The sequence below is a fragment of the Dromaius novaehollandiae genome, chromosome 1 (assembly GCF_036370855.1).
Source record: "Dromaius novaehollandiae isolate bDroNov1 chromosome 1, bDroNov1.hap1, whole genome shotgun sequence".
In the NCBI taxonomy this organism is placed as follows: domain Eukaryota; kingdom Metazoa; phylum Chordata; class Aves; order Casuariiformes; family Dromaiidae; genus Dromaius; species Dromaius novaehollandiae.
This window is the reverse complement of record NC_088098.1, coordinates 148,735,583-148,761,672: the sequence shown is the minus strand read 5'-3', so window position 1 is coordinate 148,761,672 and position 26,090 is coordinate 148,735,583. Positions and strand designations below refer to the sequence as shown.

Here is a 26,090-nt window from a genome sequence, read left to right as displayed (position 1 = left end):
TTCAGTGCTATTCCAGTGTAAGCTCCTGAGCCCATAAAACTAAACTCTGGGCTGTTCTGTCGTCTTCTTCACCAGATTTTGCTGTTGTATAGGAGCCACAGAGGCTGATAGTCCCACCACTGTCCCCCAGCACCCCACTCCTGGCCGGCATCTCCAGGACCCCCATGGCTCCCTGGGGCACTGGGTGCCTGTCCTCTCCAGTCCCACCGCTGCAGACTGTCCTTGAGACGAGGCGCCCAGTTTCCCGGCACCACTACTCGGTTGCCGGGCTCGCACTTTGGCTGCTGACCACCTTTCGTAACTGGGGCTGGCGAAAGCTGTCTCGGCTCTAGGTGATGGCTGCTCCTCCTGCGCCTCCTCACTCCAGGTGGACCCCAGCACCAACCACCAGCCTCTTCCACCTGGCCTGGCGGCAAGGGCTCCCGGCCACCGCCAAAACGGCCCTGCCACGGGACGTTGCCGCTCCAAGCAGCCGGCGCCTTTCGGTGCTCCCAGCACCCTCCTCTCCTTCCCCACCGAAAAGCAGGGAACATTCAGGGAGCAATCTCGCATGCAGTTGCAAGCTGCAGAAGAAAGCAGTGGAAAGGAGCAAATGCATTCCCATGCATTCTAATACTACTATTTTTTTATCAAAGACAGACGGTATTTTTAATTCTCCCCCGTTAAACATCCGTCTTGCGTTTTTCTCCCTGTTTGTCCTGGGTACTCCGCAGGTCCGGCTCATTGCATTTATTCTCCATAGAAGTGTGATATCTTGGGGTGGGTTCTGCAGGCTTAAAAATAGCAACATTCGTGTTTGCTGTTGCTGATGTATCATTGGGCAATCATTAAATAAATTCAGTGTTTTACTGCATTAACAAAAACACATGATTGTTTAACAGAGTACATTACAGAAGATGGAGGCTTTAATGGTCTCTACGGATTTTTAGTTTGTAAGAGTACATTATGAAGCTGTCTTGGTAGGGTGCTGTTTTCATATGTGAAAGAAGTTACTGGCGTTATACATCATTTTTATATCTTGTTGCTAGGCAACATATCATAGTGCAGTTATTGCAAAGGTGTCTGCTTCCTCATTAAAAATCTTCATGTTGCTCCTTAATTCGGCTAAATTAGCTCTGTTATTGATCTTATCCTGCTTTCTTAGATATCTATTGATTGAGGTTTCATCCATTAGGTTTTGTTGAAATATAACAGGTTTTTGTTAACTGAATTTGGGGTTGAAACCTAAAACATATGCATTAGTGCTAATCTTTAGTTTCTCCGTTCATCGCAATTTGTTTTCATGCAGGAAGCTGTGTGTTTCTGTTCACTCGGGATTCAAAAATCAGGGAATTTGAATGGTGGTATATTTAAGGTATGGTCTAAGACAGCTAGGCTTAAAACAACAGCAACGAAAGCAGGGGCTACCTCGTGCGTTCTGGGAAAGCTCCTCTGGAGCTGCGTGCCAGGGCCATGTGCCCTCCCCATGGGCAGGGGGTGGCTCTGGCCACCCGCAAGCACCCGGGGGGCTTCGCCGCTGCCCGGCGGGCGAGCGGGAGCCTCCACTGGCCCCTGCGTGTGGCACATAGCTCTCGGTTGTCCTCATCCTTCACGCCTTTGTTACGAGCGTGCTGTAATTACTTTCATTAACTGCACTTAATGCAGCGGCGGTTGGTATAGCTGCTGTTCATTTGGGGAGCAAATGGTACTATTATAATATCAGGTTTTAATTAAGCTGTTTGGGATAAAAGCGGTCATGCTAAAAGCCTTGAAAAGTGCTGTTCCTCAGTACACACCCACACAACAACAACCCAGTAAATCAATGGGATTTCATCTAACCTCTCCCTTGGAAGATATAATTTGGCATATGGTATCGGGGCCCTTATTTCCAAAGGCATGTGCTTTAGAGGAGGGGGGGAGTGAAAGAAACATGAAAGAAGTTCTTTCTGCTATTTTTTAAGCTATAGAAGAGTTAAAAATAGATGTAAGACTTTGTTATGCTCTAAAGCCTCTTTTTTATTAGGAAAAAATGTGCAAGTAATTAATTTATAATATCAACTAATTAGTTCTGTGAAATTTTAATAGATGAAATTGTAAATGAAAGAAGAGAAATTGCAAAGGCCAAAATGTATAATTTCACAATCAATCAATGTACATTCATGAAAAATGTCTCCAAATAATTTTGACAGCATTTTAAAACTGACAGTTGTATGTTCATCCTTGAACACGTGGCTACACAGATTTCACACCTGGAACACACTGGGTTTGTCCCAAACAACGGTGTGGCTCTGTTTGCGCCCTTGGCACTTGCAAGGGAAGGCGTAGGCTTGCTCCAAACTACTTTTCCATTTCTCCTAAGAACACCCTATGCCTTTAACAGTTGGGCCTCTGGATCATACAAGAGCTTTAGTTTTGTTTCTTCAGCACTATCGAGGCAATAATTAATGAAAATGTTATTTTTGTTTTCCCACTAACAACTTCTTTGCTCTGCACCACCTGGACTATGCCATGGAAAAAAAGGTTTTGATGCATCTGAGAAGGCTGATCAGGATATCTCTAAATCCTTTTCCTTTGGTTGCTTCTGTTGGAAACTATCTTTCACTTCCTCAGGATGCTTAACAGAAGATGAAGTGCCTAACACTGGTAATGGTGAGCAATAAATATTCTAATAAACCAGCTAGGTCTAATTCTCTTTCCTCCATCTCTGATCCCTCTGAGGAGACACTGTTAAAATGAATGAAACTCACTGTAGTGGAAGAAGTGTTGCTAATGCCCAGAGGAATTGATCTTCCTTCCATTTTAGAGAAGAAATGAGTTTGGGGATCCAGTGTCTCTTTCAGGATCTCAGCACATTTGTCTATAAAGGCGTATTCTGTTTGGGAACCCTGACCTTCTAATTCACAACCTTCGGGATGATCACTTTCACATCTTGATTTCCCTGGTAGGCAAATTATACAACTAACACAAAGGTTTACCAGTTGACCTCTCATTGGCACCTTCGGTCTGTATGAAAACCCTTGAAGAGGTGATTGCATTGCCTCATGGCCATTGAAGCCAATATTATGCTTAACTGGATGACTGTTTAATCCATGGGAAATTTCAGCCACAGGTAGCTGAGTTGGCTCAGTTAATCATCTGTCATTTCTCCTGACAAAGAACAGAGAAATCTCTGCTGACCCGCATTCAGGTTATACGATTAATGAAGACAGTGCCACGGGGCAGCAAAAGCACACCTGCAAGCACCAAAAATGCCCTGTGCTACTTCTCACCAGACAACTCCAGAACAAAATGGAAGATATCCCAGAACAAAAAAAGAAAAGAAGGCTCAAACTCACGTGCCACATCATAGCACCCACATCATAGATTAATTAGCTGGTTTATGAAAAATTCGGTGTTGATTTCTAAACAGACTATAGATCTGTTGGCTGTCTTTGCTTCAGAAATGTTCACCTCGCCAGTGAGCAAGGAGATGCGCAGCAGGATTCCCCACTGGCCACCCCTCCCTGCTCCCACTGTACCTCACGTCATGCTAGTCTCAGGGTGCTGAGTGACAGCCTCCGGCCAAAACCCCCCGGCATGCACAAGACAAAGCCTCCCAAGTGCCGCTCCGGCATCCTGCTGTCCAGGTGCTGCAAGCAACCTTATGCCTGTGCCATTACAGCCACAAATCAGTTTTCCTGGGGAACAGCTTTTGCCCCATTTTGTCAAGAAGACATTGTCTTTCAAGACAGTGCATATTTCTGGCTACCACCCACTGAAACAGTCTGTAAAATGCCCTATCCCATCAACTCAGCTTTTCAGGACTTTTCATGGATGAAAAAGTCTTCATGACCAAGAAGAGCCACAGTATCAACTTCTTTTGGCTACATACTTCAGTAACAAAATACTAAATGGTTTACTTCAGAAAATCCTCCACTTCCCCCCTGGTTCTCTGGATGCCCATAATTCTTAGAAAACTCAAGCAGTAGGCAGGATCAGGATAATTTTGTTTCTCCAGCATGATGACTCTGCCAGCCCTGTCAGTTGCATTTCTATGAATCTTAGTCTTCCAGAACCAGAGCCAAATTTGGCACCTGGAGCCAGCAAACACCTGAGAGTCCAAGGTTTTTTGGACAGCGCTCTTCAAAACATCTTAGTGCCAAGTGCAGAACCCTCTACAAAGCTAAATGGAAGAAGTGTATAGACTGGATTGCTTCCCAGCAACTCTGTCTCTGATCAGCGCAGTCAGAATATACCTATCAGCTGTATTATCAGTGTCCAACAGCAGTATCTCATCAGTGCACGTCAGGATGCTTTTGGCCTTGCCACTTTCATCTCAGTCAGAGCTGCTAAAAAAAAAATAGGAACACTGAGCCGATCTGCAGCTCCAGCCATGGGATCCTTTTATTGTCTTCCATTTGCCTGTATCATCAAACATAATATTTCTTGGCCCTTGCTAGCCTTCCCCTTAGTTTACTTATCATCTCTTTTTCAGTATATGGAGCTGGATGCTGTCTCTGGTCGGCCCACTTGTTAAATGATCTGTGATCCTTCTAGGAAAAACAGATGAAGATAGCAAGTATGCCTGTATCAGGTGGGCTGCCAGAATGTTGGTATGCAGTCTTAGTGAGCTTAAGACTATTTTGATAACCAAGATTATGTCATTGTTTCCTTGTATTCATTCACAATGAAGTAAGACAATGAGATGTCATTTGATTTGTACAGGATTGATACATTCAGGTGATCCCCCAGAAATGCTCAGATGTCTGTCTGGAAGGATTAGAAACCAACCTGGTCCCATGCAGAATTTGTCAAAGTAAGTTTTGGACTGTATTCATATTTCCTATGGGATTACTAAGAAGCACCCTCCAAGTAATGCCAGAGCCCATTCTCCACCATTTGCCGAGGCTCTGAGGTCTTTGTTTACTCATTTACTTCCCATAATGCCTCGATTCCAGCTGGTAAATCAGATGCCAGCACTGATAAAGTTGTCTCCTGTTACTCTTCATGTAAGAGTCCTCCTCCCACATCCAGATTTAAAATAGCTGCTCGTTACCCAGAATGGTGTCTCTGTGGACCGGCGCTCCCAGGAGAGGAGCAGCTACTTCCTCGGCTCTCACTGTGGTTCTTCACCAAGCGTTTCCCGCACAGACGCCATGACTCGCTTCCCTTCCCTGCTAATTCAGAGCCCAGCGCTCTGGGAAGGCTTACTAGTGAAGGTACCAAGTGGTAAATGGCCTTCCCACTACAACCTTACCTCTTGTGCATCTCAACGAGGAAAATGTACTTGTGGCCACATTAGGTGTTGCCACTGTAGAGGAAGGCAGTGTCTCACACAAAAGAAACTTGCCCCTGGAGCAAAATCTGTGAACAGCACCTCTTCAGGAACTGCAGTTCATGTCGGGTAAGTTACCTTTATTTCCCCCTCATTCTGTAATTTCACATTCCAATTATGTAGTTTAATCTAATGTAAGTAATGATGCAATTATACAATAATTGATACATAATTGACATGCAAAAACCTGCATAAGTATTATTTAACCAACAGAGCAAATTCTAGATGAACCATTTCAGTATCTTAAAAGTATATGGTTTTATCGGACAGCTAGAGGAAGGGATTTTGCGTAGCATTTTTAAATCCTTTTTGCTCCTTACTACTGCCACTAGTAAAATGATTTTTCTTCCCAATTTGTGGGCCATCAGCTTCTATTGTCTTCAATGGGAGATGTCTCCGAACACCTATAGACAGAAGTAAAGCCTAGTATCTCACCACAACAGACTTGGGCCACCAAGCCTCTCATCCAAGGATGGCAAAGTGCTACAAACTAATCTCAGGAGTTTCTAATACTGGATTACATGCTGTTAGAAATGATGAAATACATCTCATTGTTGATTACAAGAGAAGACATCTCTGTGGTAGCTGTGGTACCTTCTCATCAAGCCTTACCATTTAAGACCCTTTAAAAAAATATTTAAAAACTACTTTCTTATCAGCCAAAATAACTGCACAATATATGCATCACACACATGCATCACACTTACAGCTGTATAAAACAGGCCTTAGCTTTGCATGCACCTGGGGCCTTATACACCACAATCACCATTCAGGCAGATGCATCAATCCTTACTTTAATGGCAGGAACAGAGCCTTAATCTGTCCCTATTTAAACAATGTGATATAGAAAAATAGAGGGATAATATAGTGATGTAGGTAGCTATTTTCCTCATGTTGGCTCATTTTTGTAAGGTAGATAAGTTGAGAAGCATATGTTTCATGGTATGAGGATGTTAGCTGTATCTGTAAAAGCGAAAGAGCCATGATCTGAAATGACATCAGAGACTTGGGGGGTTGTCTGATAAGAAATGGGATTTCTTCTCTTTCATCCTTGGATAAAATTTCCTTTTACTCACCCTCTGTCCCCTCCCTGTTGTGCAGTGAACTGTGTATCCTGTAAGGCTTTTTTTCCCACCAGTGAGGTGGCTGAACATCAGTGATATTTTGCACTTCTTTTGGAAAGCACTGTGGAGTCAAACACATACACATTTATATAATGCTCTATAATTAATCCAGAGTGTCTGCCTGTGTGATGAGATGAGAATGCCCTGTCCCTTTCTTTGTCTCTGTTACATAACTCATGTTTTAAACTAGGTACATTATCTTGCTAGACATTATAGTGCAAGTTTGCTCTAAATGCCTGAGTAGCTGGGTTGGTAGAACTTCCACAGGCAGGGAAATTTCAGAGGAAAATGCGAGTGTTTTCTGATAAGCAGTCACTTGGGGGGGGGGGTTGTTGTTGGGTTTTTTGCATGATTTGCAACTAAGAATCTAGTTTTAAGTGTTATTACCCATGTGTGTGGAAGTATAATTTTGATTTGCTCTGTATTCTCTTCAATGCTAAAATTGCTGAAAAAACTTTTTTAATTTGGTTTCAAATTCAAATATGATGGTTTTACAGTTATCTTTTATTTGTCAGTATTCATACTGCGAGTATGAGTGTTTGTGTTACTAGCCATAATCTTTTTCATGATAGACTGAAAATATGTAAAGAAGCCTAAGACTGAACAGTTGTTTGTTCATGGTGGTATAAATTCAGTTCTGTGTGTGGAAGTCATTGAGAACAGCACGTCCCATTTAGTTTCTGAGCTTAAGAAGAATTGAAAGATGAATCACTCTTAAGTGGTCTTCTAATCCCTGGTAAAGATCACATGGAGAGCATCTTTATCTTCCAGTATTTTTCTTCCATCTCTTTAGTGATACCAAACTGAATGTAAGGGGATAGATGATGGTGGGCAACGTATGAAGATAGGTTGAGGTTTCAGACTGATCCCAAGTCCATCAGAGACAGACAAAAGGCCATTTGCACGCTCTTCTTAGGTGAAATTCTCTGGCTGTTGGTTGGAGAACATTGATAGGCCCACTTAATAACAGACATCATTGGGAGACTGAAAGGAAGCCAGGTAGATGAAGCTAAAAGCTTTGGGAAAAATTAGCAAACATAACTACTGCACAAGAAAGGAATTACATTTGGTGAAATAATTCACCATAGAGATCTAACAGCCGGTTATTTCACGGGTCTTTGATGCTAACAAAAATCTCTGTAACGTAGTTCACAGGCAACACCATACTGCTAGTTTTTTACCCATCTTTGTCCTCATTGTTTTAGCAGCAAATATCACCCATATCTGACATAGGAACTTGGACTGAATTTACCACCAGTTTGCTAATTCTGGTATGCCAGGGGCTGCTGGCTTTGGTCAAGATACAATAGCAGCCAAAGTACAGCTGATCTCTTATTGCTGGGTGTGATTTAAAGGGAAATCTTTGAAAGAAGTATAACTGCCTGAATTACTACTCTTTTATATGTTTTTAAATGAGAATGTAAAGGCCAAGGGCATTTTTTCCCATTTAATACCATTAAATCCATCATTAAATCTCTCGCTGAACACTGGATGAATTTAATGGTGCCCTCAAGTGCTGATGCTGATGCTTGACTGTGTTAATATTGTTGTATATACAGATACAATAAATAACACTTAGCTAAGATAGTATTAGCAGCCTTCTTGGGTATATCAATACAAATAGCTGTACTAATGAGATTAAGCATCAGAAACCAATGGCAATGTGAACATAGGCACTGAGGCTAAAATATGGATAGGGATTCAACACATTGAACCTATCAATAAAACCAAACAGACTCTACTAAAAGCTTTACTGCTAGTTGGCATTAAAGGATTAATTTGAAAGTACAGGTTTTATCTTTTCTCATCTCATTTTATAACGTTGTGGCTTAAAACTTCAGTCTTTCTAGCATGTAGGTATTATGAATGTTTCCATTTGCCGAATAATCTTTGCAAAACCACTGGCAGACCATGCTGCTTTACCTTCCCATAACCACAGTTCCCTTTAGTTGACATAATTCAGCACTAGGGATGGCCTGAGCTTTTACCACTGGTATTTTTTATGTCTAGCCCTCTGAATGCAGTATTTCACTTGTTGAGTCACCTGTAGATAATCGTTGTTTCTCTTCTCAACATACACAGGTTGGATGCAATTGCATTACCCATGCAGATTATTTTAAGCCTCCTGGCATAATTCCAGTATCCCATTTTTCTCACTCAAAAAGCATGAAATGTTCATGATTGCAGTACTCTTTTACCACTGAAGTAATGTCCAGCTGTCTCCATTTGATTTTGAGGGTGTTCCTTGTTTATGCTTTTATTGCTTGTAGGGAAAGGCGCTATGATCTTTCTTCTGATGGAATTCTGCATACAGTAACACTTTGAAAGAGATGTCCAGGGCTTTGTTTTACTAAGAAACTTTTTCAAAGTAAAAAGAAGTGACCCAAAGGACTACCTTTAATCAACAGGGGTGAAATCCTTCCCTGACTAGGAGACTTATTTAAGGCTTAAGTGGAAATTAATTGATACCTAGACATTATGTGGACCTTCTTGGTGCAGTGAACTGCAATTTGATAGTTCTCCTGAAGAGAAATCAGAAGAAATTAGCATTTGCTGCCACAAAACAACCTTTTATGACTTTCAATATTTTAAAATTCCAGTGCTAAGACTTCTCTGCCTGATTCCCTACTCTCTAAAAAAATGGGTAGCGTAGTTAAGAAGTGATAACGTTGTGGCCTGTTTCCTTTTGCTTTATGTATTGCTTTAATTTTTTAAAAGAACATGATTTCTTTGAGGTATGAAAATATATACTTGTCAAGTCAAGTTGGTAGTCACATTCTCATTTTTTAAATGACAGTAAGAGAATGTTAATTTTGCTATAAAGTAAAAAAGTAAATCATGTGCTGTTAAGAGCTCAAAAATAAACAAGCATGTGTAAACATAAGTCTTACTTCCTTGCGTGCCTCTGTCATGATACAGCCTATAATTTCATAATCACCTACTGTTTGCTGGCAAACGTGTTTAGGAATGTTTTAGAGAGCTGTAAAAAGTTATGTTAGCATTGTTTTTCATAACATTCTAGCTGTAAAACCAAGGGATTTTTGTACTGAGAATCTCTTAGAACATTACCTGAGAATAACTAGATTTGGTGAGACAGTATGAAATACTGGTTCACAAAGGCTCTTTTGCATACAGGTGTTTCGTCAATTTAAGTTAAACTGGTTTTAACCCATCTCCTTATGAACTGTTTCAGAGATCTACTTAGTATTCTTTCCATTCAAAATAGTTCATTTCATCTGGTTTTAATCAATTTAGATAAACCTAAATATATTTGATTTTTGTTAAAACCAAAGCATTCATGCCATCTGAAACACTCGTTATGTTGAAGTGGCTAAAAACCTCTGCTTTGTTAAAGTAGATGCAAATTTATTATACAGACAATGCCTATGATAATGAATAAGATTCTAGTGTTACCGCGGTGCGTAATGAAATAAAGCGTGCAATGGATGGCCTCAGAACTTGTACGTTAGGAACAGAATTAAGGCTTTGATGCGTATTTTCATGCCTTTTGATTAATTTTTCCAAGTGGAATTGTAAAAGGGCATTGTCACCTTCTGTGACATTTGGGCCTGGATGGGGAAATGGGACTGAGGATCCCCACTTCCCACTGAGGATTCTTTCAACCTTAACACCAAGTCTATGTGTTTTGCCTCATAATAATAGTTAGCATGGCACTTACAGAGAGTACAAGGGTGCTGGGATGTTTAGTTCGAGCTGGTAGAATCCCTTGCAAATGAAAGGCAGTGTGTACAATAAGTACTGGCACTGGCACCAGAGAACATGTTGGTGAGAAGTAGCAGCCTGGGTGGGCTCCAGGGATGTGTGTTTTTTGGGGTGCAGGTCTGGGTCTCTTGTCCAAGGCTGGCTGTCCCAGCACTAGTCTGCAGCCTCCTAAATGCAAGGACTGTTGTGCCAGCTCTGTGAGCGAGTGAAGTGCCCCTTGCACCCGTCCTCTGGCCCCTTCTCAGGACTTCTCTCCTACAAACGTGAAGCCACCCACATATATATATATTTTTTTAAACGGTGTATTTTTATCTGTTGATTTGTGGCTGTGACCCTGAGAAACAGATGAGAGATCCCATGTGTAACAGGAGCCGACTGCTGTGCTTACCAACCCTTTGCTGTGATGCAAAAGGCCTAGATTATCAGACTATCAGACTTCTATGAGCCAAGCAAAGAGCTGAACATAACAGCAGGACTGGGGTCTTGCCACCTTCCAGGTTTTAATTTTGCCTCTGCTCTGAACAATGAAGCCTCCCACCTTGCTGCATCCAGTTTGAATTGGCCAGTGTTTGTGGTGTGCACGGAGCAGGTCTCAGAAGTGCTTATGAAGCACGTACCACGGACTTATGAATATAAATTCTCCATCAGCAAGACTTCTGTGCTAAATTCTTCATTTCTTTTGAGAAATCCTCCAGTGCATCTTTTCTGCCTCTTCCCCTATCCCATGTTGCTTTTTACACACTGATTTTGGATAAAATCATTCAAACATCTACACTGTAAGATGTCAAAAAGAAAAGGAAATCACTGTGTTCATCTAAAATACTGTCAGATGATCTTGTTCACAAAAGTTTCTGTCAATTCATAGATCACTAAATCCACCAAAACAGTGCAGTGCTGTAGCAGTTTTGGGGAGGTTCAGCTATGTGTTTCATCCTTTCAAAGAGAACCTTTATCTTTGTACTGTACAAGCTGTGCTAGTGAACTTGGGTTTTTTACTGCATGTTAATTCCCAAAGTTATCCAGTAATTTATCCAAGAGAATGATCCTGGTTCTCCAAATCTCTGCCCATTTGTGTTGGCATTTTTATCACTATAAAGTCAGTGAAACCTGCTGCTTTGGACCCACTGGTGACTTCTGAACAAGATGCCTAAGTGTGCATAGCACCGTGAGCATGCTACAAGATAGTGCCTGTCCCAGAGAGACTGCAACCTGTGTGTATGAATCAGACTACAGATGGGGGAAAGGAAGCATTGTCAGCTCACTTCTCCAAGTGTAGCATGATTCCACCAGCCTTTTACAATGCGGAGAGCTTTGGAGCAGGCCTGCCAGCCTCTGGCTCCATCGTCAAGCCCTGCTCTGCCACCTAGCCACTGAAATGCTGGATTTTTTTCTGTGTGGGTGGCCAATTTTCTTGAGTTGTTTGCCTGGAGGAGGAGGATGTTTTCACCTGACTTCAACTTCCAGCCAGAGCTCTTTCCCCAGGGCGACACTTCTTCCCCTCTGGGTGAGGTTGGTAGCACGGAGACCTGCTTTCCTCTGCAGCTTCCAGGGAAGGGAGGTTGTGCACTCAACTGAAGATGACTAGAGGCACAGAGCCAGCCAGGACTGCCCTCGGGTAGCGGCTGTGCCTGCACGGACCTGCTGGACTGCAGTTCTGCACGCCCAGGTCTCATCCCTAAATATCGAGCCTGGGCACCCTTCTGGGAACACGGCAGCTCTCCTCTGCCATCTGCTTCTGGATGTCCCTGCCAGGCTGAAACAGAAGCTGCATGTGACTTTTTAGGAAGGAAAAGGCACCAAGTAGATATAACCAGCCAGCTAACCTACTTATTACCCACAACATTAAACTGGAAAGCCTTATACTAGACCATCTTTTATATATTCAGTGAAAACATTTTAGATGAACACAGATGACCTTTCTAGAAGAGTCGTGTCTTTTTAATGTGAAGGTATTAAAAGAGTGTATTTCCAAGGAGTATAGGGAGGGCAGGGAAGAGGGGCAGTATACATGCTTAACTCTCACCCTGCTATGATGACAGAAATGTAATAGCACTTTCAGGTGTGGGGATAGAGATCTAACCTAAGAGGAGGTCTAAGAAAAAGTGGCAGGGCATCCTAGATGATATAATAGCACTGCCAATGAGTCGTCTCTGAATTTGCCCTCAACATATATGTGTTATTGTAGGCACTAGAGAGGTCCAGCACTGATCAAAATCGCTGTGCCACATGCTATACAGATACTTAAAATATAAAGCTTTATTTTTTACATAAAGGGGCACAAGCCAAAATTCAACCCCCACGACTTGGGGCACTTTCAGACTGAGTGCAGCTGCCTTGTGCACCACCTAGATGGTGGAAGTAGAAAGGGTCACTTCCAGAGGATGCTCCAGTTTTTACGTCTGCTGATGTGGCCTGTGCTGGTGTTTTCCCACTGCCTATAGCCAGAGTGCCAGGCAGCTGCACTCCTCACATTGGCCCCTCAGTTAAATTCCCAAGGCTACTTGTGAAGCATCTGGACCTTATATGATCAAAGGCAGCAGGGGACCACTACAAGCTGATAGACTACTGGTACAGACGGAAAGAGCAAAGTTTTGCTTCTACCTTTTTTAGAACAAAATGGAATATCTCTTTCTCTTAATCATTGCTTTTGTAGTCAGCAGCTAGCATGCACATGTGAATGCCAGTGGTTCACATTCTCTTGATTTATACAACCTATATTGAAAGCCATAAATGTTAAAGATTTTGACGGACTGAAAAAAAAGCTCCAAAATAAAGAAGGTGAATACCATTTTTAGGTACATTTTGGATGCTGGTGTGAATGTCTATTTTATCACCCAGTTTAACAGGCCAGGTAATTGCAGCCACTTACCCCTGTGTTGAGCCTATATCTTGTATTTGGCTGCAGCATATCCTTCAGAAAAGCATCCTTTCTTGATCTGAAGCCTTGCAGAGCTGAGGAGAGGCATTTCTGTAGCACTGCATCCCAGCAATGAACCACGATTACTCATGAACCATTGTTCTTTTCACCTAACTTCACTTTGCCTTTTTTTCCTGCTATCCATTGGTTTGTGATACAAGAAGTTAGTGGTTTTTCATCTTTTTCTATTATTGGGAACTGACGTTTTCCAGTGAGAGCCATTTGGAAATTTTATATACATGGACTGCTATTAACTATAAACAAACTTGATCTTTTAGTCATCCCTTGTGAATCTTTGTTGAAAGTGGATGATCTCTAACTCCTTTATGGGATCAAGTCTCCCACTCTACCGGGAATATCTGCTATTCGTCATTCACGGGCATGCTTTTGGCATATGTACCCTTAGCTGAACTGGTCTCTGTTGGCTTCAGCCATCACATTATGCCACTGTGCTCCTTCTAGAATAAGAATCATCAAGATTTAACATCTTTCTGTTGATTCACATCTAGGTGGTACACAATGCAGCCCTGAGAACAGATGGCTGAATTCACATATACCAAAGCACACAGTGCTACACTGATTTCTTAATCTCATTCAGAATAAATGACTTGTATATGAACAGATTCCCCAAGTTGTCAGAGCATCATAAACAAAATTGTTTACTAATTGCAGCCAGCCATATCCATGCAAGGTTGTCCAGGAAGGATTTATACGCTGCTTTGCTTTGCAGAACCTCTCTGTGCTACACAAGGGAAACAGGAAGGAGAGCCCCTGCCTCAGTGCTCAGCTCCCCAGTCTGAGGTCCCAGGCTGGCATGATTTTTACTTCTAAATTGAGCATGTTTCACCTGATGTCATTAATAAACCATAAGTACAAAACCTTGTGGAGCTGCATTTCACAGCACTTTAAGTGCTAATACTTTGAATTCAGACTTTTTCCTATGGTATTTTTTTACCTTCTCTATCATTTTTTCACACTGCCCACACTGCCCACGAGGTTTGTTGTAGTAGCAGGAAACAATTGTTTTTCTTCTTGCTATGGTCAGCAGCCTTTGCAAGTAACTAAAAGGATTTTTGGTACTACCAGCAGCCTTTGCAGGTAATTTAACTAAAAGGCATTTGGGTAGCACCTTACACCTTCACCCAGAGCACAAGGTGTTTACTTTGTCTAGTGTCTGCACATAACCAGTGCACAGGGCACACAGGCACTGCTGTATTACCTGTAGCTTTGTACGGCTTGATATTTTCAATCAGTTGGCTGAATAAGCTGAGCTACAGTAGTCAATTCATACTCCACTGGAGGATCTCCACTGTAGATGCACAAAAGTGCCCTTCCTATGGCCCTCGGGTTTCCAGTGACTATGTAAGTCCTTTTGGTATGCCAGTCCTCTTAAACTGGCTTCAGGGTATGAAAAGAAAACTGAAACTAAGAGCAAATTAAACTCATCTGATGACTTTTTATTTGACCTCCTATCTAGGGGATGAATCAGGACCATTAATGGACCTATCAAAAAGCTTCCAGCTTCACATAAGATTAAAATCATGAAAAATTCGTCTAGTTTCAAAAATCTAGATTTTTTTTCCCCACAAATCTTGCTTTGATGACCTCCTTACATCTAGCAGCATATTTTTGTCTAGCATAAAGGAATGTTTATATTAGAACATTACAAGCATTTGCAGAAAAGATGTTTCTGTATTGCTAAATATTTACCATGATGGTATTTTTGTCTTCTCCAAACTGCAGATGTTTTTCTTAGCAAACGTGTCTGTTTTATAGCTTTGAGCATGTTTTTTCTCTACTCCTTTGTCCATATTAATACAACCATCTGTCAAAAACAGGTTAAGACCCTAACCAGTGTCTTGCTCTTTATTTTCAATTGCCTTTGTTTTAACTTCTTGAAATGCTTCCAGCGCGATCCTGAGGCCACTCTGTAGCTTTGTTAGCAAACTGCAGAAATAGCATGCTTGTTAAGATCTCTAAAAATGTTGACTATGTGCACTTTTTCATTATTATTTGAAATCATGCAGCGATCTGGACCTTGAAGTATCCTAGGTCTTTTCCTTTCCTCTTTCTCCTCCCCCTACTCCCAAGAGGCAGCTATTCATCTTCATTAGCCACTTCTGTTAGCTTGCTGCCAACTGAGACCAGAAAACTAGCTGCATCAGTCTTGCATGGCAATTCAGGAATTAGAATCCACAGTCCTTGGGTGCAGGAGGTTAATGCACTAATAAAGATTGTACCTTGATTAACCACATCATCTCAGCTTGCCCAGGCAAGGCTGCTTTTCAGACAGTTTGTCATATCATATGGCCTAATGCATTCGTTTGAAAACAGAACTTCCTAACTAAGAACAGATATTCAATACGGGGACCAAAGGAGCAATTTTGTCCATTTTTTTCATTTTGGTGAAGAATGTCTAAAAGTTTTTAGAGTGACCCTCTAAATTCTGTTCTATGATTGACCTGTACATGGTACATTCCCTTTCTTTCTTGATAGTTAGAGATAAGAAATCTTTCTGGCTTAAACTCTGCTATGAGAGAGCATGGCACATATTACACTCTAGTTAACACTTGCTCTTAGAATAAAGTAGCATTTCTCTTAGGCATCCATAGCTGCTTCTGGGCTTATCAATTCATTTGGTCCCCCAAAAATGAAAAAAAAAAATTGCAAGACTCTTAGTTAAAGGATTATAATCATACAGTGAAGGGCCTAAATAAATCGGTTTGGTAAGTAAGCAGCTGTCGCATTCTGTTACATTTGTCAGTCCTGGACTGTGGGACCTTAACTAAATGTTGCAGGTGATTTGCAGGACAGTTCCAGTAAAGCAGAGATAAGACATTCCAAGCAGAAACTTTGTGTACTGGCATTTGCAATTTGCTATAGAGTGAATTGATCCACAGATCACATTACAAATGTTCATGATTTGGAATGGTTTAGTTCTGTAGATACCAAACATCTGGAGATTTAATGCTGAACACATTCTTTAATGCTGCAGTCTGCGAAATCTATGACCTTCTCCCTTTCCAAGGGCCTAATTTCTGTCTCTTTTTCTTTCCTTCTCCCCAACTTGCACACGCACACACACACACACACACTCCTTTCTATATCCAGCAATTTCAGCTGATGCCCATCAGTGCAAGTCTGAAGGACCAAGCACAACACAAATGACACAGTCACAAGCTACACAATTTTTTCTATTTCTTTGCTTAAAACAAAAAAATCTTTGAAAAGGACTCTCCCCTGGATTATCATATATCTTTGGATAGTATACTGATGAAGCCTATTGAAAGAAATTCACACTACAGAAAGTAACAGGGAACTTGAAGGGTCTTGGACTGGAGCCAAAGGGGAAATGTGGTTGTATTTGTTTTGTGGCAGATTGCTACAGAAAAAAGTGACTCCTAGAAATCATTTTGGTGTAGTGTACCACTAGCAGGAGTAGGAGAGACCGAAGAACTGCAGATGGGCTGAGGTTCAGTGCTGGATTGGCACCCAGCTCGGCGTAGATGTTATAAGGCTATTTCCTGCTCCCTGACTGTGAGCTCTTAGTAGTTCCCTTATTTCATCCTTCAGTTAGTGGGTGGATGAAACCATGTTTGTCACATATCTCAATTTTAGTAAGTATTTGACATCCTGTGTGATATAAATATTAGCTATAAATTAAAGTCTGCCCAGATAAGTGGATGGAAAGGAAGTAGAACAGAAAACAACAGAAGGTAAAAAATGGCAAGATATTTTGTTGGGCAGCGGTGGTTCTGTTTAACACATCATTACCAGAAGGATAATGACAAAGTAAAAGGTACTTGGATAGAAAGAAGAAAATGATCAGAAGATCAAAAAAACCTAGAGGACTCATGAGGAAGAAGAAAAAGGGGTAAGCAGATGCGGTTTGGTTAAGTGACAGCTAAGGGAACTAGCCTTACCGTGCTATCTTACAGGCGTGCCTGTGAGGTTTGGGTTAGAAGTGTTGCAGCAATAGCAGATACTAGTGGAATAAATTTTTAAAAATGAAAATTTGTGCTTCATATGATGGAAATTTTATCACAGTGAAATGCTGTCAGCTTGAACATAGTTTCCAAAAGTTTCAGAGTCAGACTCTTTGCCTTGGATGTTTGACACAAAAATCATAGCCATGTTGTCAGCTAGTGTCAGTGTAGTTACACTGAATTGAAATGGATCTTTGCCAGCTGACAGCAGTTAAAGAGCTACTCTCTTGTGTTAAAAAAAAAAACCCAAACCTATTTTATGAAGACAGGAGACTAACTGGATTAGAGGTTCTCAAGCTGTATGCCATGATCACTTGCTAAAGGGTCTTGGAAAGCTTGCTGTTCATTTTGTGTTGCCCCTGCTTCCAGCTGAAAAAAACATCTTTAATGCTTCCCTAAAATATGCATTTTAGGGTAGGTGACTATAGAGAGCTTCTATGGTCCCTATGAACTAATTGGCAGAGTTTTTGCAAAGGCAAATTGTCTCACCAATCTCCTGTGTTTCCTGGGACGTGTCAGTAGAGTAGTGGATGAAGGTAAGTAAGTTAAAATAATTTTCAAAATGTGTTTGACAGGGTGCTTTATGAGATGCTACACATTTTTTTAAGTCATCGTCTATGAGAGACAAAATATTATGAATCAAAGATTGGCTAGGTGAGCAAAAGCAAAGAGGAGGATTTAACAATCAATTTTCTTAATGGCCCAGTGATAAGTTTTGATTGTGGCAGCAAATGAATAACAAGGCTAATACACATGGCTAGAATTTAAATCTACATGAGACTGAATTCACTACTTTTTTTTTAATTACAATTTTTCTGAATCAGTTCAACCATTACAAGTATTATATGCCACACAGCAAGATTGATGGCACTAAATAAATAGCATTGCCTTAAGTCTAGAGTAAATACTATTATTTACCTCTGCATGATACTTTTCCTGAAAAATTACCTACAAGCTAGGGTTAAAAGCCCCAAACAAAACACTGCCAAGCACTCATTAATCCATAAGAAATGTCTTGTTATTTAATTGTTGCTGCAGAAACTGTTTGGACCAAGGATACACAATACTATAGATCTCTTTATCTGAAGGTTTTGTCTCCAGTAAGAAGAAGAGCCGAGTGTGCGTGTTGACTAAGATTAACTAGACTTGGACCTTTATAACTTGCAGAACTGGACATTTATATATATAACTGCTGGAAACTGATTTACTACAGAGACGAACTTGGTTGTAGGATTGCAATACGCCTGTGAAGAAAACATGTCATTGCCACCACCATGAAGACCTCAATTTGAAACAACAGAGCAGTAATCCTTACAGAGAGAAGCAAGTGTCAAAAAAAAAAGGGCAGGGGGGGTCAGAAGTCTACTGAAACCTAGGTGGCACACTGCAATTCAGGCATATTTTCTCCCACAACTGTTAGCCCGCAAGGGATGGAAAAGGCGACTGTCAAGCTCGCTGCCTGTAATGCGTAGGTCAGCGGCAGGTGTTTGGTGGGGCTGGCCAAGCCTCCCCTGTCCCTCACCCAGCGCCAATGTCCCTCACCCAGTGAGGGACTGGGTTTTGCCCGGTGGGAAATCTCTGCTGCTCTCTCCATGCAAGTGATGCCAGCCCCAAACAGCCATCCCGCACCATCTAAGCAGCTGTTTGGGTTAGACATCTGGCCACAGGAGAAAGTGGAAAATTGCGGTCAGCTCAAATAAAGTGTCCCAAAGTTAAGCACACATGTGCTTATGCACATGTATTTTTAAATGGTCTAATCAGGGCTTCATTCAGATCTAGAAATCTTCGATTTTCCCACTTCTGGACCCCAAATGGTTTCTTAGTGGTGGGTTTCATTACCATTTTTTAGGACTTTAAAGTTAACAACCAAACTGGGAGAAAAATCTGTATTGCTTTAAAATTAGACCATTATCTTGTAATGGCTGGTACATTATCTGGTACTGGATGTTTCAGAATTATTTTTCATTCAATTTATGATACAAAAATCCCTGCTTTTTTCTCTGATTCCAAAAATCTTTTGTGTCAATAAAATTGGTGTTCTAACACCAATTTCGAAGTGCAGAAATCTTAATTACATGTTAATTATTAGTGGCTTTCACTAGGGCATTCAAAACATTCTTTTCAGTCCTGTGGGTATTTCGTGCCAAAACTGCCAATCCCAAAAACCAAGGATAGATAAGTTAGCTGACCAGAAGTGACAGAAGCTGTGCATGAGATTTTATTTCAACAATAAAAATTGAGTCCTTTCTGGTTAGTTAGTCAGTTACTTAGTTAGGTAGTTACCCTTTGAGCTTACATTTTCAAACAAATTTCACACTGCATACTAGAAAAAGATCATATGTCACAACTACTGCTTTTAATCTGTATAAAATGTCTTCCAACAGAGTCTAAAATCACAAGAGCTGGCAACACCAGGCCATATTCTAGATTTTTTTCTGCTTGCCACTGACCTTGCAAAGTGTTGACACTTGCTGGACACCTAAATCCTTTTTCCTGTTTTTGAGATTCTGTTCTTGGCAGGCAGAAGGAGACTGTGCACACAGTTTAATGTTTCTCTTTTTGAAAAATATTTTATTGCCTTTAAAACTTGCCACTACTCAGCCATGAAGAGCTGTAGTTTGGGGAAAGGAGTATTTTTCATATAAGTTTTCTCATATTTTATTTACTGTTTTCTAATTCTAGTTCATTTTTAAATTGTCTGAGTTCTAAATGGTAGTGATAAATACACCATATGATCACAATTCAAAACATTATTTCAGTAAATTCACATTCAGAGAGGTGATAATTCTTGATAATGGCAATTATTAACCTTGGTAAATATCAGTGGTCTTACTAAATCTTTGTGTCAGAAAGGGTTACATCAAATTTAAATTATGTAGAGAGCTTTATTATACACCACAACTCAAAGTACAAATGGAGAAGGGAAACTAGCTGAAAAAAAAGACCATTAAGGCCATTTTTCATTGAACTGTGGATAAGAAATAATCTTGGGGAAAAGAAGAAATGAAATATTTTTGACATGTCAAAAAAAAAGGTCACCCTTATTTTTAATCAGCGCTGTAGTCCTTTCCATGAATGAAGATAACATTGTCAGACTTGGGCAGGCAAGGTAGAGCTCTCCTGTTCTAACAGATTGGTTTCTATGCGGCATAGAGCACACTTCTTGGAAGATGTTTCCATAAAGGTGACAGTGGAGGTCAGCAATCATATCACCTGGAGGAACTGCTTCTTGGGCAAATGGAAATCATAAGTACTGAACAGCATATTTCAGACATAGGCTATCTTTAGGTCAAAGTCACCAGAAGCTCCCAGTCTGGCTGGCCTGATCCTTCAATTGACGGAACTAAAATTAAGCATTACTCTGCAAAAGAAAGGGCCACATAGTTCATTCTTATGCATAGTTTTTGGCTCAGCAGCCCATCTTGTAGAGAAAAGCACTTAGCTTCCTCAGGAATGGGGTTTCACAGGTGGAAACACCTTTAGTCTGTATGCACAACATCCCATTATCAAGAAAGTAAAAAATTTGGGCAAGTGATGCAGTAGATGAGAAAGCTAGCCTTGTTTGCATCACAACCTTAGGATTAAATGTCCATAGTGCAAATCTCCTTTCAATCAACTTACCATCATGAACTCTTACTGTAGGAATATTTTTCCATATGTAATTCATTGATCTTTTGAAAATGATAGCACATGTGTCAGGTAGCAGAAGGACTGCTTGCTTCCAAATGTCAAATGGCCTGCATTTGGTTGCCTGTGTTTAAAGAACTTACTGTATATTAAAGATTACTATGTACTGCTGTAGTTGGCACTTATCAGATAAGAGAGTCATAAGATGAACAATCTGCCTCAAAGAACTGAAAAGCAAAGCAATTCTGATACTGAAACTGCAAACCAGATGATGCTCTGATTAGAGGCACCCACGTAGATTACAGAAGTATAATAAATCATGTAACTTTTTAGCCTCAAATAAAATAAAAGAATGCAGTTTTTATTAGGAAATAAACTGTTTATCAAGAACACATTGGAGGTGACATTTATTACTAATAAACTATGTTGAAAGGGCTGATCCTTTCATTGGCAGAACACCAGGAGACTTTTGGCTCTGTAAAAAATGCCTCAGCTCAGCCCATGCAGGGTCAGGAAGCATTTCCATCAGTACTAATGAAGGATGGGCAAGAGATTCGCATGCACCTTTTTCAGATAAAAAAAGCTCTCATCTATTTACAAAGAAATGAGTCATGGAAATACAGCTCCAGTATTATTCTGGGACTGACAATAGATCTCAGCACAGCTCCGTGGACTATTACTGAGAAACGATTCCACAGTCAGTTAATGATACCAAAAAAGTGGCAAAGCATCTGCCAGACAAACTCTTGATAGTGTCAGTGAGCCCATAATAAGGCAGGATGTTGTTTGCTTTTCAGTTCTTGAAACTTATGGACTGACTCTTCAGGGTTGTCACACTCATATTCACACTTATGTCACACTCATTACTTCTCGTATTAATTGTGTTAAGTTCTTGTGTGCCAAATATTATGTTGGTGCTGACTATGTCAAAAAAACATGTCCAGCCAATAACAGCCTACACTAGAGGGGAATATGAATGTTGTGTCTCAACAAACCGTCTCTTATCTGAAGTGTTTAGTTTATATATTTCAGTTAGCCCCTACTCCCACTCCTGCCAAAGTAGCCTTGCTTTGGAGACCAAATCATTCAAGCTTGAAAAACAACAGCATGGCCTACCTGAAGGAGTGTCAAAAATGACTGCATACGGTCATTTAGCTAATAAAAAATGTTCTTCAAAAAAAAAAAAGAAAACAATGAGGAGGCAAAGGTGAAGTGCAGAACATCTTATTTAGGGTTTGCCCTATGACAGTGTCCTACAAGGCAGAAACAAGTGGCAGCTAGGAGCTCATTCAATTCCTTTGCAACAAAGAAAGCTATTTCAGGAACAAACATCTGAGCAAGTTCAGAGTTTTAAGCATTTATCATTCTGACCTTGCCTGTGAAATCTATTTCGTGATTAGTCCATAGTGTGCACCCCATTACTTGGTCACGAACTGAAATTTCTGTTCCCACACTACAAAAAAAAAAAAACCTTCTGTTATTCTCACCAACGAGAATACACTGAGTGATTAAAATGTGGTTGCAGATTGTCAGAAAAATCAAACTTCTTGCACTTAAGATGCATTAACTATTCAGGAAAATGAAACGGTGCTTAAGAACTGCTCTCAAGAGTCTGTGATAAAAATCAATGTAGCTCATGTATTGTCTAGATTATATGTAAACTGGGCATTTCCTAGAAGCTACGGTGACTTAAATATTTCACTACCCAGACATTCATGCTACTGATATACTATTATTGTCTCCTATTCCATTGACTTCCTAAATACAGTTTACTGTACAATATTATTTTTCAGGAGATGACCCATTCTTGGCCTCCGCCGCTGTCAGCTATTCATACCCCAGGCAAGGTAGAGCAAAGCAAGTTTCCCTTCCCAAACAAGGTAAGACACACAACATAACGTAGACTCATGCCTCTCTCACCTCAGAATGTCCTACACAAGCCGTGACTAAGCCAGTGGTGGCTTGGCGCTGCGACCCGTGCAGTGCCGATGACCTTGTCTCTGTGTGTGCCAGTATCCTCTGCCTCTTAGAGAGTCTTCGGAGTCCACTCTGTAGACTATAGTGTGGGGAATAATTACAATTGCAAGGCCAGGAAACCTGTAAGGTTTGCCTATGGTAAAAGAGCTTATCCGTGGATGACAGTGTCACGGTTTTGAAGCAGCAGGGGTGTAAAGTGAAACATCTCTATCATATTATGACAGAAAAAAGAAGGAAATAGCTCACTGTCTGGCTGTGCGTTGAAGATGATTGAGGATGGTGAGAGGGCCAGAGGCGTGTTATGTTAGAGTAAGTCCAGCAGGAGATGGATCAGCAGCTCGCACACAGGTGAAGTGGTTGGCTGTGCCTGACAGCGGCGAAGGGACGCTTGCAGTTCTGCGATTTCTGCCATAGTTATCCCCACCGGACGTGTTTGTGTGGCATGAGAGCATGCATGTTTATGGGCAAGGTATGCACCTCTCAGCATGTGTGTATGGCCATCATGGATGCAGTGCCTCACAACTAAATGCATCGTGAAAAATATAGTAATAGTACAGCCGCAGCCTACAAGCCAAAGATATATGAATAACGGTTGATACTGACTTTCTCATTTTCTCTCTGCCTGTTCCTCCATCTTTCTGGGAAGCATTCTAGCAGATCAAACTGCAGAGCCATTTAACGTGCCTTTTCCAGATAGTTTCCTTTTCTCTTATCAAAGTAGAATTTCCATTTATTTAAGCTTCGAATGGACAAGATTTCATATAATAATATATATACATGCATTTATACATATAACAACATCACAACTGTATTGTGTCATGGATCTGCATAATCAGAAACTAGAGTGCCATGTGTGAGGTGGGGAAGGAGAAGTACCTAATGAAACTCACTTGAATCCTGGAAAAATGCCACATTCCTGGCCCTAAATCATGATAATTTTAGGCACCAGAAATAATATTTATCTATTTTAAAATGTTTTAAAATAATTAAAAGGCATTTCTGTGGCCTCTTCTGAATCTGGACAGTCACATACTCAAGAAGACATCTGCTTTTCAGGCTCCAAAATGCAAAGAATGTTTTTCTAATTTTTCAAACATGTTTCTAAAACATTCATAAACTAGCTATTTGCTTTTCACAAAGTGTGGTGTAAAACCTTTATTGGATCTCAGAGGGGATGACTTCAAAACTCTTAGGAAGCTTTCCCCCAGAGAAGCTGTGTAGCTGTCCCAGCTTCTCTTGTTCAAACCTGTGCACTGCACCAAACCATAGTGGACTGCATGTTATTCATGAAATGGGTCTGTCAGTTAAGTAGAGGCTAAGGCCAGCAAAGAGGCTAAAAAGCTAAATTCAGGGCATTGGCTCTATCTCTTAGTTCCAAGCAGTGCATGGTACTGTGAACTCATTTTCAGTCTTTGTGGAAGTGTTAAGAGTGTTGGGTTCATTTGCAATGCCTCTTCCAGCCAGCTTCAGAGAAACAAGTAGGCTGCAACCCTTCTTTAACAGAAAAGAGCCTCCCAGGTGCCAGGATACTCACAGTTTTGGGAATGAGAAAAACAGAAGCTTGGAGGACTCCTGGCCTGTTGCAAGGATGCAAATCATTCTCACTTTTCTGCCTATAAAAACTGAGTATAAGCATGATTAATTCTTACACATACCAAACCACTTTTAACCTGCAGCTCAACTAATTAGTGATTTGACAGCTTGAAACTTGAAATTTATTAATTAGGCTATTAAAGTTGCAAAGGCCACAGCAACTATAGCCAGACTGGTTTTGAAATCAGTCTGGCAAAAAAAAAAAAAAAAGGTAAATATCTGATTTTTTTATACCACAAACATAATAGACATGCATATTTGAAAATGTGTGTGTGGATATGTGTATTTATACGACTACATGGTCTCTGCATGTGTGTTTGGGGGTGTATGTGCATATGCTGTACATGTATATAAAATTAGATCTTCATTAACATTGGAGGTCTGCCTTAATTCACAACAGTGGGAGGAAAGTCGGTGTCAAAAGTGAAATGCATGGCAGTGTCCAGCACGTTCTCCTGCACAACACTGCTGGGAAAGTGCATTTAGGGAACTATCCTTTATGCAATAGAGGGCGTAAAGTTACATTTCATCCTTAACTTTGAATTTTCTTTCTCTGCGGAATTAATTTGTACCCTTGAATTTACTAGGAAGGGGCAGCGACGGTCTCTTTATTTCTTGTTTTTCAAAGCATAAGGATAATTGAATCAGTGTGTGATGTGACAGGCTGTGTGTGCTTTCCTTTCTCCTTTCTATGTCACACTTTGTTATGTATGAATGATTAGGCATTATTTGATTGTAATTTTATTACAAACATCTTAATAAATAAACTTTAAATGAATAATTAAATTTGGTAAATAAGAGCTCACTTGATGCTTGTGTGAATGAGCTTTCATGTTCAGGCATTAATTCTCTACTATTGTGTGGGCAAGAGATGCTGTTAATTCTGCTGCCTGATTTGCTTTCTTTCTCCATTTTTACTATGATTTTGTGTCTTGAAAGTTTGATCGGGTGTTTGATTTCTATTTATGTCTGTGTGATATTATGGGGTCAGTCATCCTTTTTTAGCTGAGAATCAATTTATCCACTCCAGGAAAAACAGTGTCTTTGCACAAAAGTATTGAGTGATTATTCTCAGTAGAAGCTTAGTTATGATATTAATGTTATCTTTTCAGTGGTCAATTCATTTACTTTTTCCTTTCTTGTTGATTTTAACAAGCTGGAGCAACTGCATTAGAAAAAAACTCCAAAAGTGAAATATTCACCTTTGCTTTTTGAGATACGTAAAGGCTTATTTTTTCCTACCTCAGTGGGTGCATTCTCTATTTCACTGTAGCATTTTTATTTTAGCTTTTATTATTAAGGGTAATTTGTTGAGAAACAAGACACTAATTTTAAAGAATCCATTAAAAGGAGAAATGAAAATGTTGTAGCTCATATATTTTGCTGATGTCAAATCTGAAACTATGCAGACTCAGTGGCAGAGGTAAGATATTGCACTATGAATTCAGGTAGACAGTTTAAAGGGGAGGGTATATTTTTCCTCAAGTTGATGAAAATGTAGAAGATTGTGGGGTGCCTCAGCAGGGAGAGTGAGGAAACACCTGCAAATGGTGAGTGAGGTCCTTGTTTTGCAGTTTCAAACACTTTTACAAACCTAAGGTTGTATTTGTCCATAAAATTCTATCCCCCAAAACAGAAAACAATCCTATCATGTACAGATACCTAAATTTGCTACTCTAAAAACTGAACTTGCTCTAATAGACTACTTTTCTTATTGGCAGTCTGGCTGGCTGCTAGAATAACATTCAAATTCAAGTGTATGTGTCGCTACATCACTATTGCAAGCGGATCCTGATTTCTTAAGATTATATTCCGTCTCCAGAAAAAGACAGGCTTTAATATCTCTTCAT

At 40.4% G+C, this 26,090-nt stretch overlaps 1 protein-coding gene across 2 annotated transcripts in view; it reads left to right on the top strand.

The window, feature by feature from the left end:
* AFF3 (ALF transcription elongation factor 3) overlaps nucleotides 1–26,090 on the top strand; it is a 338,365-nt gene that overhangs the window by 170,523 nt on the left and 141,752 nt on the right. For both annotated transcript variants that reach the window (XM_064502379.1, XM_064502371.1), the window contains exon 5: nucleotides 22,464–22,550. In XM_064502379.1, the coding sequence (XP_064358449.1) occupies nucleotides 22,464–22,550 (87 nt within the window). The remainder of the gene's footprint in view (nucleotides 1–22,463; nucleotides 22,551–26,090) is intronic.